This window comes from Orbicella franksi, chromosome 13, assembly GCF_964199315.1.
Source record: "Orbicella franksi chromosome 13, jaOrbFran1.1, whole genome shotgun sequence".
Classification (NCBI taxonomy): Eukaryota; Metazoa; Cnidaria; class Anthozoa; order Scleractinia; family Merulinidae; genus Orbicella; species Orbicella franksi.
The window spans coordinates 2,446,730-2,459,900 of record NC_138157.1 but is presented as its reverse complement, the minus strand read 5'-3'; the positions used below and the strand labels follow the sequence as shown (position 1 = coordinate 2,459,900).

General features: G+C 41.3%; 1 protein-coding gene across 1 annotated transcript; it reads right to left on the bottom strand.

The window, feature by feature from the left end:
- Positions 1-2,168: 2,168 nt before the first annotated feature.
- On the bottom strand, positions 2,169-12,981 carry LOC145466247 (uncharacterized). Its single transcript, XM_081449972.1, has 3 exons — positions 12,735-12,981; positions 6,706-6,803; positions 2,169-2,474 (listed from the first exon to the last, which is right to left on the bottom strand). Exons 1-3 carry the CDS (start codon positions 12,979-12,981, stop codon positions 2,355-2,357), a joined length of 465 nt encoding a protein of 154 aa, XP_081306098.1. The 3' UTR covers positions 2,169-2,354.
- Between the last annotated feature and the right edge of the window lie 190 nt (positions 12,982-13,171).

Genomic DNA, 13,171 nt, shown 5'->3' with positions numbered 1-13,171 from the left:
AACTACTAGCTACTACTGTCAACCAACTTAAAAAATTCTCCAAATACTACGATTAAAATTACGGTCTTGCCACAAACGTTTCCTATTAGAGTTGGAACGTGGCCTACCATATCAGGCCCCCCATATCAGACCCTAACATACAATAAGAGACCCCAACCTACCATATCAGACCCCAACGTACCATATCAGACCTCGATCATATCAGTTGGGTTTGACTGTTTTATGTGTCGGGTTTAACTTTATGTTAACTGTTGTGCCAAGTAATACGGTAATTCTTTAGTAGTGTATTGAAATTATTATGAGATATGACTATTACGAATAACAAACTGCAAGTTCACTGGAAGAGAAAGTCGCCATTGTTGCTACTTCCTTTCTAACCTATAGACTTTACACCATCGCGTTTCTTCTTACCGTATTCTGGCACTATTTTTTAGGAAATATATAAATTATAAATACTTTTAAAATATATTTTTGAAGCAAGCATCGGTCCCCAAACGTTCTTAGATAATTATATGTATCACTTTGTTTCAAGTCACGCAACCAGCGTCTCGAAATTTTTGTTAATTTCTTTTACTTTTCAGGCACTTCAGCTTTTAATTCTTTACCTTTAAAAATCAAGCAAATTAGCAGTAGGGTACTATTTAGGGAGTCTTTCAGTGTTTCCGCCAGAGCGCGCCATTGCGGGAATCCCGCGTTACAATTAGAGATGGTCACCAGAAAAACGAAAAAAGGGCCAATTTGGCCCTTTCCTTTTACAAGAATGCAGGCTTAATACAGGCATAATAATTTAAAAGCCATCCCAGTGCTGGAAATTCTGATCGATACGGTTGCCAATGCAACAAGCATTTCATCCTTGGCGACCAAACATTCTGGTTTAGTCGCCATAGTACGGCATAATGGCGACTACATTTCTCTGTGTTGATGATCAATAACGGTTATTTTGTCACACATTATGTCCTTCTAGAAAATCATATTGAAAGATCTTTGTTTCTAAAACATTCAACATAAGAAAAGAAGTCAATCCGTTCTTTTGCTTTGCTGTATTGATTCTCTCATATCGGAAAACTTCCAAATGGCTGACCGAGTTTGAAATCGCCCTATAATGCATTGTAAACCCTTGATCATTGACTACGTCATGTAGGCCTAAGGATTGTTCTCTTGTAATGCACGGATCCTTCATACTAGTATCTGATTCGAAAGAAACTTTATTGAGTAGAAACCCTTCAAAAAGCACTTACTATTAAATTTTATCATAGATCCTAATAAACTGCTTCATTTTCCTTGGTACCCTGATGCATTTTTTCCTTCTGTAGCTTTCAGTTTATTGGCCCCTTTCCTAAAAACTGGCCCCTAAAAAAGATCTTCAGGGGCCACTTAGGCCCTCAAGTAGAATTTTCTGGCTGAAACACTGGTCTTTAGATCAATTTTTTGTACAGTGTAGTTAATAAGTTACGAAGTTATTCTTATCTTATTTTAGTTTTTATCCTTATATATATGTTATTGTCCGGCTTAGGGTCGGTCCGTATAGGCAAAAACTGTGACCGAGGTCACAGTTTTTCACTATACGGACCGACCCTAAGCCGAACAATAACATGTTTATCTTTTTTTCTTGCGGTAAATTGGCTTACAAGTGGGTTTGTTTACGCAACTTTGTCCACAGGCAGCCCAGGCTCTCTCTATGAACCACACAAGCAACACAATATGGCATCAAATTATATGGGTTTATATGTGATTTTCTACAAGATATCCATGGAGGTAGTTAAAAGTGAAAATTCGAGAGAATTACAAAAGATGATTATGGAACAGTGTGGAGTTGAGGATTCTGCTGCTAAGAGGGGGTTTACGTACCATTGCCATGCACTGCAAATGTTTTATGTGTTTTATGTATCTGCAAACAATCACTGGGAATGGGATTTTAGATTTGGTAACTGGGATTTGGACCAAATTTAAGCTGGGAACTGGGATTTGGCAAAAATTTGGGCTGAGAACCAGGATTTGGTACCCCCCTTCATGATCCTCTTCTACCGTAAATTGAGTGGCAGATAGCGAGGAAATTCGTGAAGTGTATTCCACAGAAATTCTCTTAAATACGGCAACGATCGAAGAGGTAAACTCGACTGAAATTGACTCATTTTGTACTTAAAATTGTGCAGAGAGAAACAGAGGATTATGCACCATTACAGCGCGGAGCTACAAACAGCCAAACAAACTGTCGCAACTTCAAAAAACTCAATTGAATTTACTTACAGTGGCTTTCCTTGCCATTCAAAGGTGAATAGAGATAAACTTGAGTTGATTAATCGTCTATGGAAGTGTAAAAGGGCGAAAGATGACGATTACCGCTAATTATTCGTTCACGAAAATAGATCAACGTGACGGATTCCGCCCACTGTGGCGGTCCGGATGAGAAAATTCCGCCCGCTCCAGGAACCAATCAGATTGCAGGATTTGTTGAATTCCGCCCGCTCACGAGCCTAGAAAAAGATAAATTATGTTATTTAGCCAGGACCCCTTTGATAACAGTGCTCTTGCACTGAGGGGCTATCCTATATAAATATTCGTTGTTGTTGTTATTATTATTATTATTATTATTATTATTATTATTATTATTATTATTATTATTATTATTATTATCGTCCTCACGTAACGTTTGCTTAGAGTCCTTAGGGCCGAGACCAAACCATGGTCATGGGGCACTAGGGGATAGCCAGTTTTTAGCTTGATAGCACCCTCCTCAAAATGGGTGCTGTACCTAGCAAGGTTATCTTTTGTAGTTCACTGATGCTTATTTGGCCGGGAATTCTTCCAAGATAAGTTTCTAGTCCCTTTTTGATAGCTCCAAGTGCTCCAATGATAACTGGTATCGTTTCCGTTCTCATGCCCCACATTCGGCTTGTTTCGATTTTCAAGTCCTTATATTTGGATAGTTTTTCAGTGACTTTCACGGATGTGTTTCTGTCTGATGGTACTGCCATGTCAATAAATTTACAGGTTTTCGTTTTGTGGTCTTTAATCACTGTATCGGGTCTGTTGGCTGTTATTTTCCTGTCTGTGTGTATTGATGTCCCATAATATCGTGACATCCTCGTTTTCTGTAATTGTTTCCGGCTCATGGTCATACCACTTTTCTGATGTCTTTATATTATAGTTGCGACAGACTTTCCAATGTATATACGCGGCTGCTTTATCGTGTCGGTGGGTATATTCTGTTTTCGCAGGTTCAGGACACCCAGACACGATATGGTCGATTGTTTCGTCGTATTTGTTACACATCCTACATAGGGGGCCAGTACCGTCTTTGATAATGCTGGCGTGGTATGATCTGGTAGCTAGGCTTTGGTCTTGGGCTGCGATTATGAATCCTTCCGTTTCTGCCTTCAGTCCACTGCTTTTGAGCCACTGGTTGGTTTTGTGGTGTTCAACATCTGCTTCCTTTATTCTCTTTGGGTGTCTTCCATGTAGGGCTTTGTCCTCTCACTGCTTTGTTATGTTTTCTTGGGTCTTATTTCGTGCCATTTGTTTGGTTCTCTTTGCATATTTGGTGGTTGTTTCTTCTGCCTGTTTGCCTGGTATTGTTAGGTCTAGTTCTTGTTTGAATTGTTCTGCTTGCCTTTGTATAGAGTATAATTTCTTTCTGCCATCATGTTCTTGCACTAGTTCGATTAGGGCATCATCAGTGTTCTTTAGGTATGTATCGAGCCCTATCGTGGTTGTTTTGTAAGAGGCTTCTAATTGTATAAGACCCCTACCATCGGCATTTCTTGGGAGGTAGAGGGTTTCTGATCATTATTGTAGTCTCGCACGAAACGCGTGGAGTCTGAGATTGTAGGTGTCATGTTCGGGGCCTGATATTGTAGTCTCGCGCGAAAAACGTGGGGTTTGAGATTGTTGGGGCCTGATATTGTAGTGTCACACAAAAAGCGTGGGGTCTGAGGTTGTAGGTGTCATGTTTGGGGCCTGATATTGTAGTCTCGCGCGAAAAACGTGAGGTCTGACATTGCCGAGGCCTGATATTGTAAACTCGCAAGAAAAGCGTGGGGTCTGAGATTGTAGGTGTCATGTTCGGGGCCTGATATTGTAATCTCGCACGAAAAGCGTGGGGTCTGATATTGTACTATCTTATTAAAGTGCGGTGTCACAGTGATTTGGGTATCCCCGTGTTTTGGGTACCCCCGTGCCCAAATCCCTAGTGTTTTGGGTATCCCCAATCGCCACCTTAGACCCTCCACCTCAGACCCTCCATCTCAGACCCCTATGCTTGACGTTTAACCCCCTGCTCAGCCCCCTCTCATATGTCCACTATCTAACCCACGCTAATCACGTTCAGGGTGTTTTTAATACAAAGCGCATTGGCAGGACTCAGGCTTCTGCGAGAAATTTCAAACATCAGGCCCCAAACATCAGCAACACTACTCAGGCAACAAGCCTTCCGCGAAACTACAATATCAGGCCTTGAACATCCACATCCGATACCGCTGTCACAGTGATTTGGGTATCCCCGTGTTTTGGGTACCCCCGTACCCATATCCCTAGTGTTTTGGGTATCCCTGCTGGGGATACCCAAAACACTAGGGATATGGGTACGGGGGTACCCAAAACACGGGGATACCCAAATCATTGTGACAGCGGGTCTGAGGTGGGGGGCTTGGGGCCTGAGATGGGGGGGGGGGGGAGGTCTGAGGTTGAAGGTCTGAGGTGGGGGGCCTGAGATGGTGGCTTGAGATGGGGGCCCGAGATGGGGTATGGTTAGCCAAATGTTGCAAAATTCAACAACTTGCACCTTTATATTCAACATAGCCAGCAGTATAGGCGGATTAGCGTGCTCTAGCGCGATACAAGAAACGTATTGTGTTTATATCAAGCTAAAGAACGCTTTAATTTATTGAGACAAAGCTTCGCAAGAAGATAAATGGGTTTTGAGCAGAATTGTGGATGATTTCACTTGCATCAGTTTTACGCTTTCAGTGTTTTGGGTAACCAGAACCAGTGCTGGAAATAATTTTTCTTCTTTAACAGGACATGTGTCCTTTCTAATCTTAATTTTGGTCGGACATCTTATCAATTTGACCGGACATTAATTTGCACAATTGATTTGCATAATTATTAGCATAATAAAATTTATTAGCATACTGTAAAGATTTTCTATACAAATCGTTCAAAACTGCATTTAAATTTGATCTATTTATCATTTATGATTAACTAGATAAATTTATCTAGTAGATGACTGCACCGATCTCTCCTGGTTATCTCCTGGTTATATGTTCTTCAAGCAAACCTAGTTTTCTATTGAAGGAGCCCATCACTAGGAGAGTGCAACTACCCCATTTATTCCTGTCCCGGCGTTTTCACAGACCGATCTATTTTTAGTTTGAATTTACCGCGAATCCAGACTCCCCCGGGAACCTCAGTGACCAGTCACAAGCATGGACTTTATAATTTCAACACAAGATTAGGTCAACATGTCCACCTGAGGCCGCCATTTTTCTCCTTACTGATTCGCACTCGTATAGACCAGAACTGACCTTTTTCGTGGAAAAAGAAGCCTAAAAATAGACCGGTCTGTAAAAATACTGTGACATGGGCCTAGTATGGGAGTTGCAGGCTCCTAGTGATGGGCTCCTGACCAAAGTTGACTCTAGGGTACATACATGAAGTGCTAACAGCATATCGCAATGCACGTAATACATAATAGGGCGATTTCTGAAAAGTATTTTAAAGATGAACGCTTCTGCTTTATGATATGGCAGAAGCCCATTACAGGCTCCTGAATATGGCTCAAACTGTCAGAGTCATGGGCCCAAAATTAAAAAAAAAAGCTTGAGTTGCCATTTGGCGACTAACTGATAAAAATCAAGTAGGAATTTTACTCAGAAAAGAACTCAATGCATAAAATCTGTAACGAAAAAATTCCCAAGACTTTTTTGGCCGCTAATTTTGTGTACGTAGCTAATGGTGATGTCTGTGAATGAAAATCATTTGGGTTGAAGTTGAGCAAATATTGTTGTTGAATGAAATTATTTTTGGTTGAAGTTGAACAAATCTTTTTGTTGAATGAAAAGAATTTTGGTTGAAGTTGAAAGAAAATGCGTACTGTTGAATAGAAATATAAAATGTTGAATATAAATATACGTTGTTGAACATAAATATAAGTTGTTGAATATAAAGGTGCAAGTTGTTGAATTTTGCAACATTTGGCTAACCATAAAGGGGGGCCTGAGATGGGGGGTCTGAGATGGGGTGCCTGAGATGGGGAGAACGTTCCAAACCCTGATCAATGTTTCCAATACAGTAACAATATCGTCACCTGTCGCGCGCTTTGCTGCCAATCATGATCAAAGGCTTACAAGGTGCCACTGGAAAAGGAGCCATTTGCCCGTGACAACAACACAAGTTGAACGTTAAAACCTGGTCATCAAACCTTCGTCGCATCTTACTCAACTGATAATCGTAGTAACATTTCCCTTCTGAGAGCCAAACATTGAACAAGTGGCATCATATGTGGCTTTCAAAGAGTTAATATCATAGCACCGAGTGGATTCAAAGCCATTTTGATTAAGAGGAAAATCACACTTGAAAATAATTTTTATTCATCAAAAGCATGTACAGTGTGTCTTCACAAACCCGAAACAATAACTAAAGAATTAAGTAAGCAACTTATATTAAACGTGACGTGAATATTAATTTTCCTGCAATGCACCACCTTACCTCAAGGCTATGATTATCCTTTGAACTTTCCTCGATTGGTTTCACCATCAAAGTCACTCCTTGAATCACATGTTTCTTCTGTAGAACTGTTTTCACATCTAATGACACAAGAAAATACTGCACATGTAACAGCATCCATGCAATGGGTTTTGGCATGGAAAACAAACTAGTTCTGTACTTAAGTGATGGGTAGGAGGCACTTAAACATTATTGATTTATCAACTATGGGAGCGTTTTCAAATCATAAAAGATATCTTTATCATAGTCAAAGTGTTGATTTGCTTATAATTACCCAGTGAATATGTATTTTTTGAAAAATAGACACTAAATAGCTGAAGATGACTTCAATCAGAGACAGTAGGGTTAATTTTGTTTACTATCAGTATTAAAGATAGTCTGGTCATTTCTGTTGAAGGGGGTCAGGAGTAATTACCGGAGAGCCAACTGACTCAAAACAAATCAGATCGGAGTGGATAAAACAAATCCATGTATCCCTGGTAATAATCTGAGGATCCTTTTCTAATAGAGGCTTATGCAGAGCGCATGTCAATCTTCTCAAATAGAGGATCCCTGACACACAGCAACCCAGTATAACAGAATACAAAAAGAAAATTGAAGACACCTATTGTTGTGCAAGATCTCTGAAATATGACTACTGAGATACATCTTGTATAACGCAGCCTGCGTTGCAGGCGTAAAGGGGGAAGAGTCAGGGAGGCGAAAGACTCAAGGAAGAAAGGGAAGGTGCTTATCTCCTCCACTCCCGGTACTGTCATCCCCGCTTTCCATCGCTCCCTCCCCCTCTCCCCCGTTTTACACCTGTTACGCAGTCTAGTGTAACGCAACACTAAGAGAAAGTCACAGGCTCGTGATTCTGTTAAACCGAATCTCTGACTTCTTTATTTTTTTAGCTAGAGATGCCCAAGATTACTTCCGAGAATACAAAAAAATTGTGCTCTAGAATGTGAAATCTCGCAGGTGCAATGCGTAATGATGCGATATTTTTAATCTGCATGATACATACAGTTAAGTCGGACGCTTCTAATCCAGGCGCGTGTTTGTTATACTCGTGAAAATTTAGGCTCGACCTCTCCACCGCTCTCTCGGGTCCGCGTGCCTCGGGGGGTGAGCGGAGGCTCGTTCCCGAAGCAGCGGCTGGTAATCGAGCCTAATGAAAATTCACCTTAAAAAAAGGTTCAAGCATTGGTAAAAAAGGAAAGGAATTAAATGGTTGTCACTGGCTAAAAATATGTGGTTATCGGACGTTTCGGCCACTACTGTTGCCTTCTTCAGCAAAAGATGGAAAATGCAGATGTTAAACGGCGTCCTGCTAGAATATGTAATAGATGTGTGATAAAACTAAATGAGCAATAGTCTCTAGAGTATTCTTAATGAGCGTAAAAATTCTTAATGCCATTGTACACGTTCGGTAGCGCTATGTGTTCGTTTATAGCGTTCCTGTCTCGCACGGAATGCCAAGCTTCAAGAATTAGTCTTTGTTTCCATACTGATGATCTGTCGACAATTTCAACGTTCTCCAAATCTATGTGGTGACCGTTGAGCATATGGTGTTTGGCCAATAAAGAGTTTTTGTCCGATGTTGCTATAGCCTTTGCGTGTTCTTTCATACGTGTTTTTAACGCGCGTGATGACTGACCAACATAAACACAGTCACAGTCTTTACATTTGATCTTGTAAACAATGCCTCTGGAAGCCTCTTTCTCAATCTTGTCTTTAGGTTTTTTGAGTATGTTCGAGATGGTACGAATAGGTTTATGGGCGACCTTGATATTGAAACCTCGAAGAACGTTTGCGACTCTTTCGGAAAAACCTTTGGCGTAGGGGAGGATGACAAAACCACGATGGTCGGTATCATTCGTTTCTTGTTGTCTACTCCGTTGGCGGCCATTGTGAATGAAATTTGCAGGGTAGTTATTAGTAGCAAGAGCTTTCGTTACTCGTTTAGTTTCCCGTGAAACTTCCTCCTCCGTGGAAGGAATGTTCCTTGCGCGATCCATGAGAGTGCGCACGACCGAGTGTTTATGCTGAGGATGGTGGTGTGATTTGAAATCAAGGTAACGGTCGGTGTTAGTAACTTTCCTGTAAACAGACACAGTGACCGAGCCATCTTCTTGTCTGGTTGTTTTTGTGTCGAGAAAGGCAATGGAACCTTCTGATTCTATCTCGATTGTAAATTTGATGTGAGGGTTGATGGAATTGAGATGTGAGTGGAATTCATCTACGTGCTCTCTTTTAACACATACGTGGCTCTCATCTACGTATCTAAACCACCATTTAGGAGGGTTAGGGGTCGATGAGAGAGCCTTTTCTTCGACATGTTCCATGACGAGATTGGCCAAGATGGCGCTGACTGGGGATCCCATCGGACAACCGAAAATTTGTTGATAATGGTTGCCTTGGAAAATGAAGAAATTGTTGTCGAGGACAAACTGTAGAAGTGTCATGATATTTTGGATAGACAAGTTGGTTCTTTCCGGTAGTGATTGGTCAAAGTCCAGTCTCTCTTTAACCACTTCGATTGCTAGGTGGGTTGGAATGTAAGTAAACAGTGACACGACGTCAAAAGATACTAGAATCTCGTCGGGATCTACTGACAAGGTGCGGATCTTTTCGACGAAAGATGCACTGTTTTTAACTGTGTATTTATTATTCTGAAGTGGCGACAAGATGTTGGCGAGGTATTTGGATAGTTCATATGTGGGAGATCCAATGGCACTCATAATTGGTCTGATAGGGACGTTCTCCTTATGGATTTTAGGAAGGCCATAAAAAGACGCTGGTGTGGAATCGGTGCTGTGAAGTTTGTAGTAGAGCTTCGGTTCCAGCTGTTTCTTGCCGCTGTCATGCGAGGCTGGCTGATCTTTAACTTGTAGGAGAAGATTGTTGAGGGATTTTTCAGTGCTCGATGTTGGGTTCCTTCTTTTGTCTGTTATCTTGTGGTAGGTTTTGTCGTCGTTTAGAAGGTTGTTTATTTTGTCGGTGTAATCGTTGGTATTCATCACGACTACGGCTCGGCCCTTGTCGGCTGGTAAAATTGTGACCGACGTGTCTTTGGCGAGGTCTCTGAGAGCTTTTTCCATTTCATTGGTAATGTTGTTTCGTTGAGGAGGACGCCAATTGTTGATGGCGGAGGTGACCGAAGCTCTGATAAGGTCTTTCTCGGCGTCAGGGAGCTGATCTATGCCGGATTCAATTGAGGAAACAATTTGAGGCACTGGCAAAACCTTAGGAGTGATGGCAAAATTGAAGTTGAGGCTTAATGCTGAAAGCTCACTTGTAGATAGAGGTCTATCAGAGATGTTCACGACCCACTTCTCCTTGAGGTTGATTTCGCGCCCATGTGGACGTGGCAAGATGTTATGGAGTTTCTTCCTGTGACACTCCCTTCTCCCTCGTACTTCCCACTGTGATCTTTGTTTGATTGTGTGGAGGAGAATGTCAAAAGATTCCTTGTTAATCATCTTTGGTAGCTTGAGTGTTGTTTGGGACAAACGTTGAGAGAACTTCTTGATTTGCGCGTGAAAAATCTCTCAACAATCTTCTCCTACAAATTAAAGATCAGCCAGCCTCGCATGACAGCAGCAAGAAACAGCTGGAACCGAAGCTCTACTACAAACTTCACAGCACCGATTCCACACCAGCGTCTTTTTATGGCCTTCCTAAAATCCATAAGGAGAACGTCCCTATCAGACCAATTATGAGTGCCATTGGATCTCCCACATATGAACTATCCAAATACCTCGCCAACATCTTGTCGCCACTTCAGAATAATAAATACACAGTTAAAAACAGTGCATCTTTCGTCGAAAAGATCCGCACCTTGTCAGTAGATCCCGACGAGATTCTAGTATCTTTTGACGTCGTGTCACTGTTTACTTGCATTCCAACCCACCTAGCAATCGAAGTGGTTAAAGAGAGACTGGACTTTGACCAATCACTACCGGAAAGAACCAACTTGTCTATCCAAAATATCATGACACTTCTACAGTTTGTCCTCGACAACAATTTCTTCATTTTCCAAGGCAACCATTATCAACAAATTTTCGGTTGTCCGATGGGATCCCCAGTCAGCGCCATCTTGGCCAATCTCGTCATGGAACATGTCGAAGAAAAGGCTCTCTCATCGACCCCTAACCCTCCTCAATGGTGGTTTTGTATTTTGAGTGAGGTAATTTAGTGTTGTCACCAGAATTCAAAGCAGTTCGTTCAAATTTGACTCCATTCGTCATGTAACTTCTGATGAAAACATGAGAACAAATAAATAGTAGCCATAATGTAATTGCAACTCAAACCTGCCTTTATGTCTGAAATTCTAACAAATATTTTTATATTATAACTCGCCCGAAAATGTATCAGAAATCAATCCTGAAGTAAAGGTCGAGGATGGTGGCATAACATCTCAACACAGTCGCTCCTAAAGTAAAACGGCAGAAAAACGGCTAAATTAAAGTCCAGCTAAAAACCTCACGACCTCATGTATTTAAACAAACTATTCCTACATGGGAAAATAGTTTCAAACGCTAAGGGAATATTACTGACGTAATTTTAAAGCTATGGAGACATAGGTAGATGACAGCCACGTATGTGTTAAAAGAGAGCACGTAGATGAATTCCACTCACATCTCAATTCCATCAACCCTCACATCAAATTTACAATCGAGATAGAATCAGAAGGTTCCATTGCCTTTCTCGACACAAAAACAACCAGACAAGAAGATGGCTCGGTCACTGTGCCTGTTTACAGGAAAGCTACTAACACCGACCGTTACCTTGATTTCAAATCACACCACCATCCTCAGCATAAACACTCGGTCGTGCGCACTCTCATGGATCGCGCAAGGAACATTCCTTCCACGGAGGAGGAAGTTTCACGGGAAACTAAACGAGTAACGAAAGCTCTTGCCACTAATAACTACCCTGCAAATTTCATTCACAATGGCCGCCAACGGAGTAGACAACAAGAAACGAATGATACCGACCATCGTGGTTTTGTCATCCTCCCCTACGCCAAAGGTTTTTCCGAAAGAGTCGCAAACGTTCTTCGAGGTTTCAATATCAAGGTCGCCCATAAACCTATTCGTACCATCTCGAACATACTCAAAAAACCTAAAGACAAGATCGAGAAAGAGGCTTCCAGAGGCATTGTTTACAAGATCAAATGTAAAGACTGTGACTGTGTTTATGTTGGTCAGTCATCACGCGCGTTAAAAACACGTATGAAAGAACACGCAAAGGCTATAGCAACATCGGACAAAAACTCTTTATTGGCCAAACACCATATGCTCAACGGTCACCAAATAGATTTGGAGAACGTTGAAATTGTCGACAGATCATCATTATGGAAACAAAGACTAATTCTTGAAGCTTGGCATTCCGTGCGAGACAGGAACGCTATAAACGAACACATAGCGCTACCGAACGTGTACAATGGCATTAAGAATTTTTACGCTCATTAAGAATACTCTAGAGACTATTGCTCATTTAGTTTTATCACACATCTATTACATATTCTAGCAGGACGCCGTTTAACATCTGCATTTTCCATCTTTTGCTGAAGAAGGCAACAGTAGTGGCCGAAACGTCCGATAACCACATATTTTTAGCCAGTGACAACCATTTAATTCCTTTCCTTTTTTACCAATTTTTAACATGCCTGGCTACACACCGAACATTTTTAAAGGTTCAAGCAATTAATGTACAGTTCTGCATGGGTAGTTTGCAAATGTGCTGGCTCAGTAATCAAGTAAAAGCTAGTTGTATATAGCGAGTCCTGTACACTCGCTTGTTAAGTAAAAGGTCGTACAATGTCTGCTGTTATCTCGAAGGTATATGTTTTAGGGTAACTTACTCAAATGATCCTTGGAATTCTACGACATTTCTAAAGCCCGAATCAAAACAAACGAATATATAAAACTGTACTTTTACTATTACTGAAGATGAAAGACACATCCTGACCTACTTTCAGTTTCTGGACAAACACTGAGGACCGTCTAGTATAAACATTTTACCTTCAGGTCTTTCAAATGTTATTACTGCATGCGCAGCTTCTGGCTTACTGATAACGATGTTGTCGATTTCACCGCCGCCGTTTCTCTTTCGCTGAAAATGAATCACTAGGTCTTCCCATGTTGTTGTCGGTCTATAACCTGTGACATAAACGCTGCGAGAAACTGATGTCGCGTCAATGTGAATGTCGCCTTCCACCTGAACAACTGACGCGTATCCTGCTTCTACGTTTGCCATTTTCTCGGCCATCTCAGCAAAGGACATTGAAGGCGGTTGGCGGAAGTAAGCTGACTTTTTCGGCATCCCCTGTGACTTATCTGTAAGGCAAAGGAAACCTATGCCCTTTCAATTATAGTTAGGACGATAACATAACAAGAGCATTTCTGATCAGTTAGAGTGAAGAAGAATTCGAATCTTAATGTTGCCGGACGAGTAACTC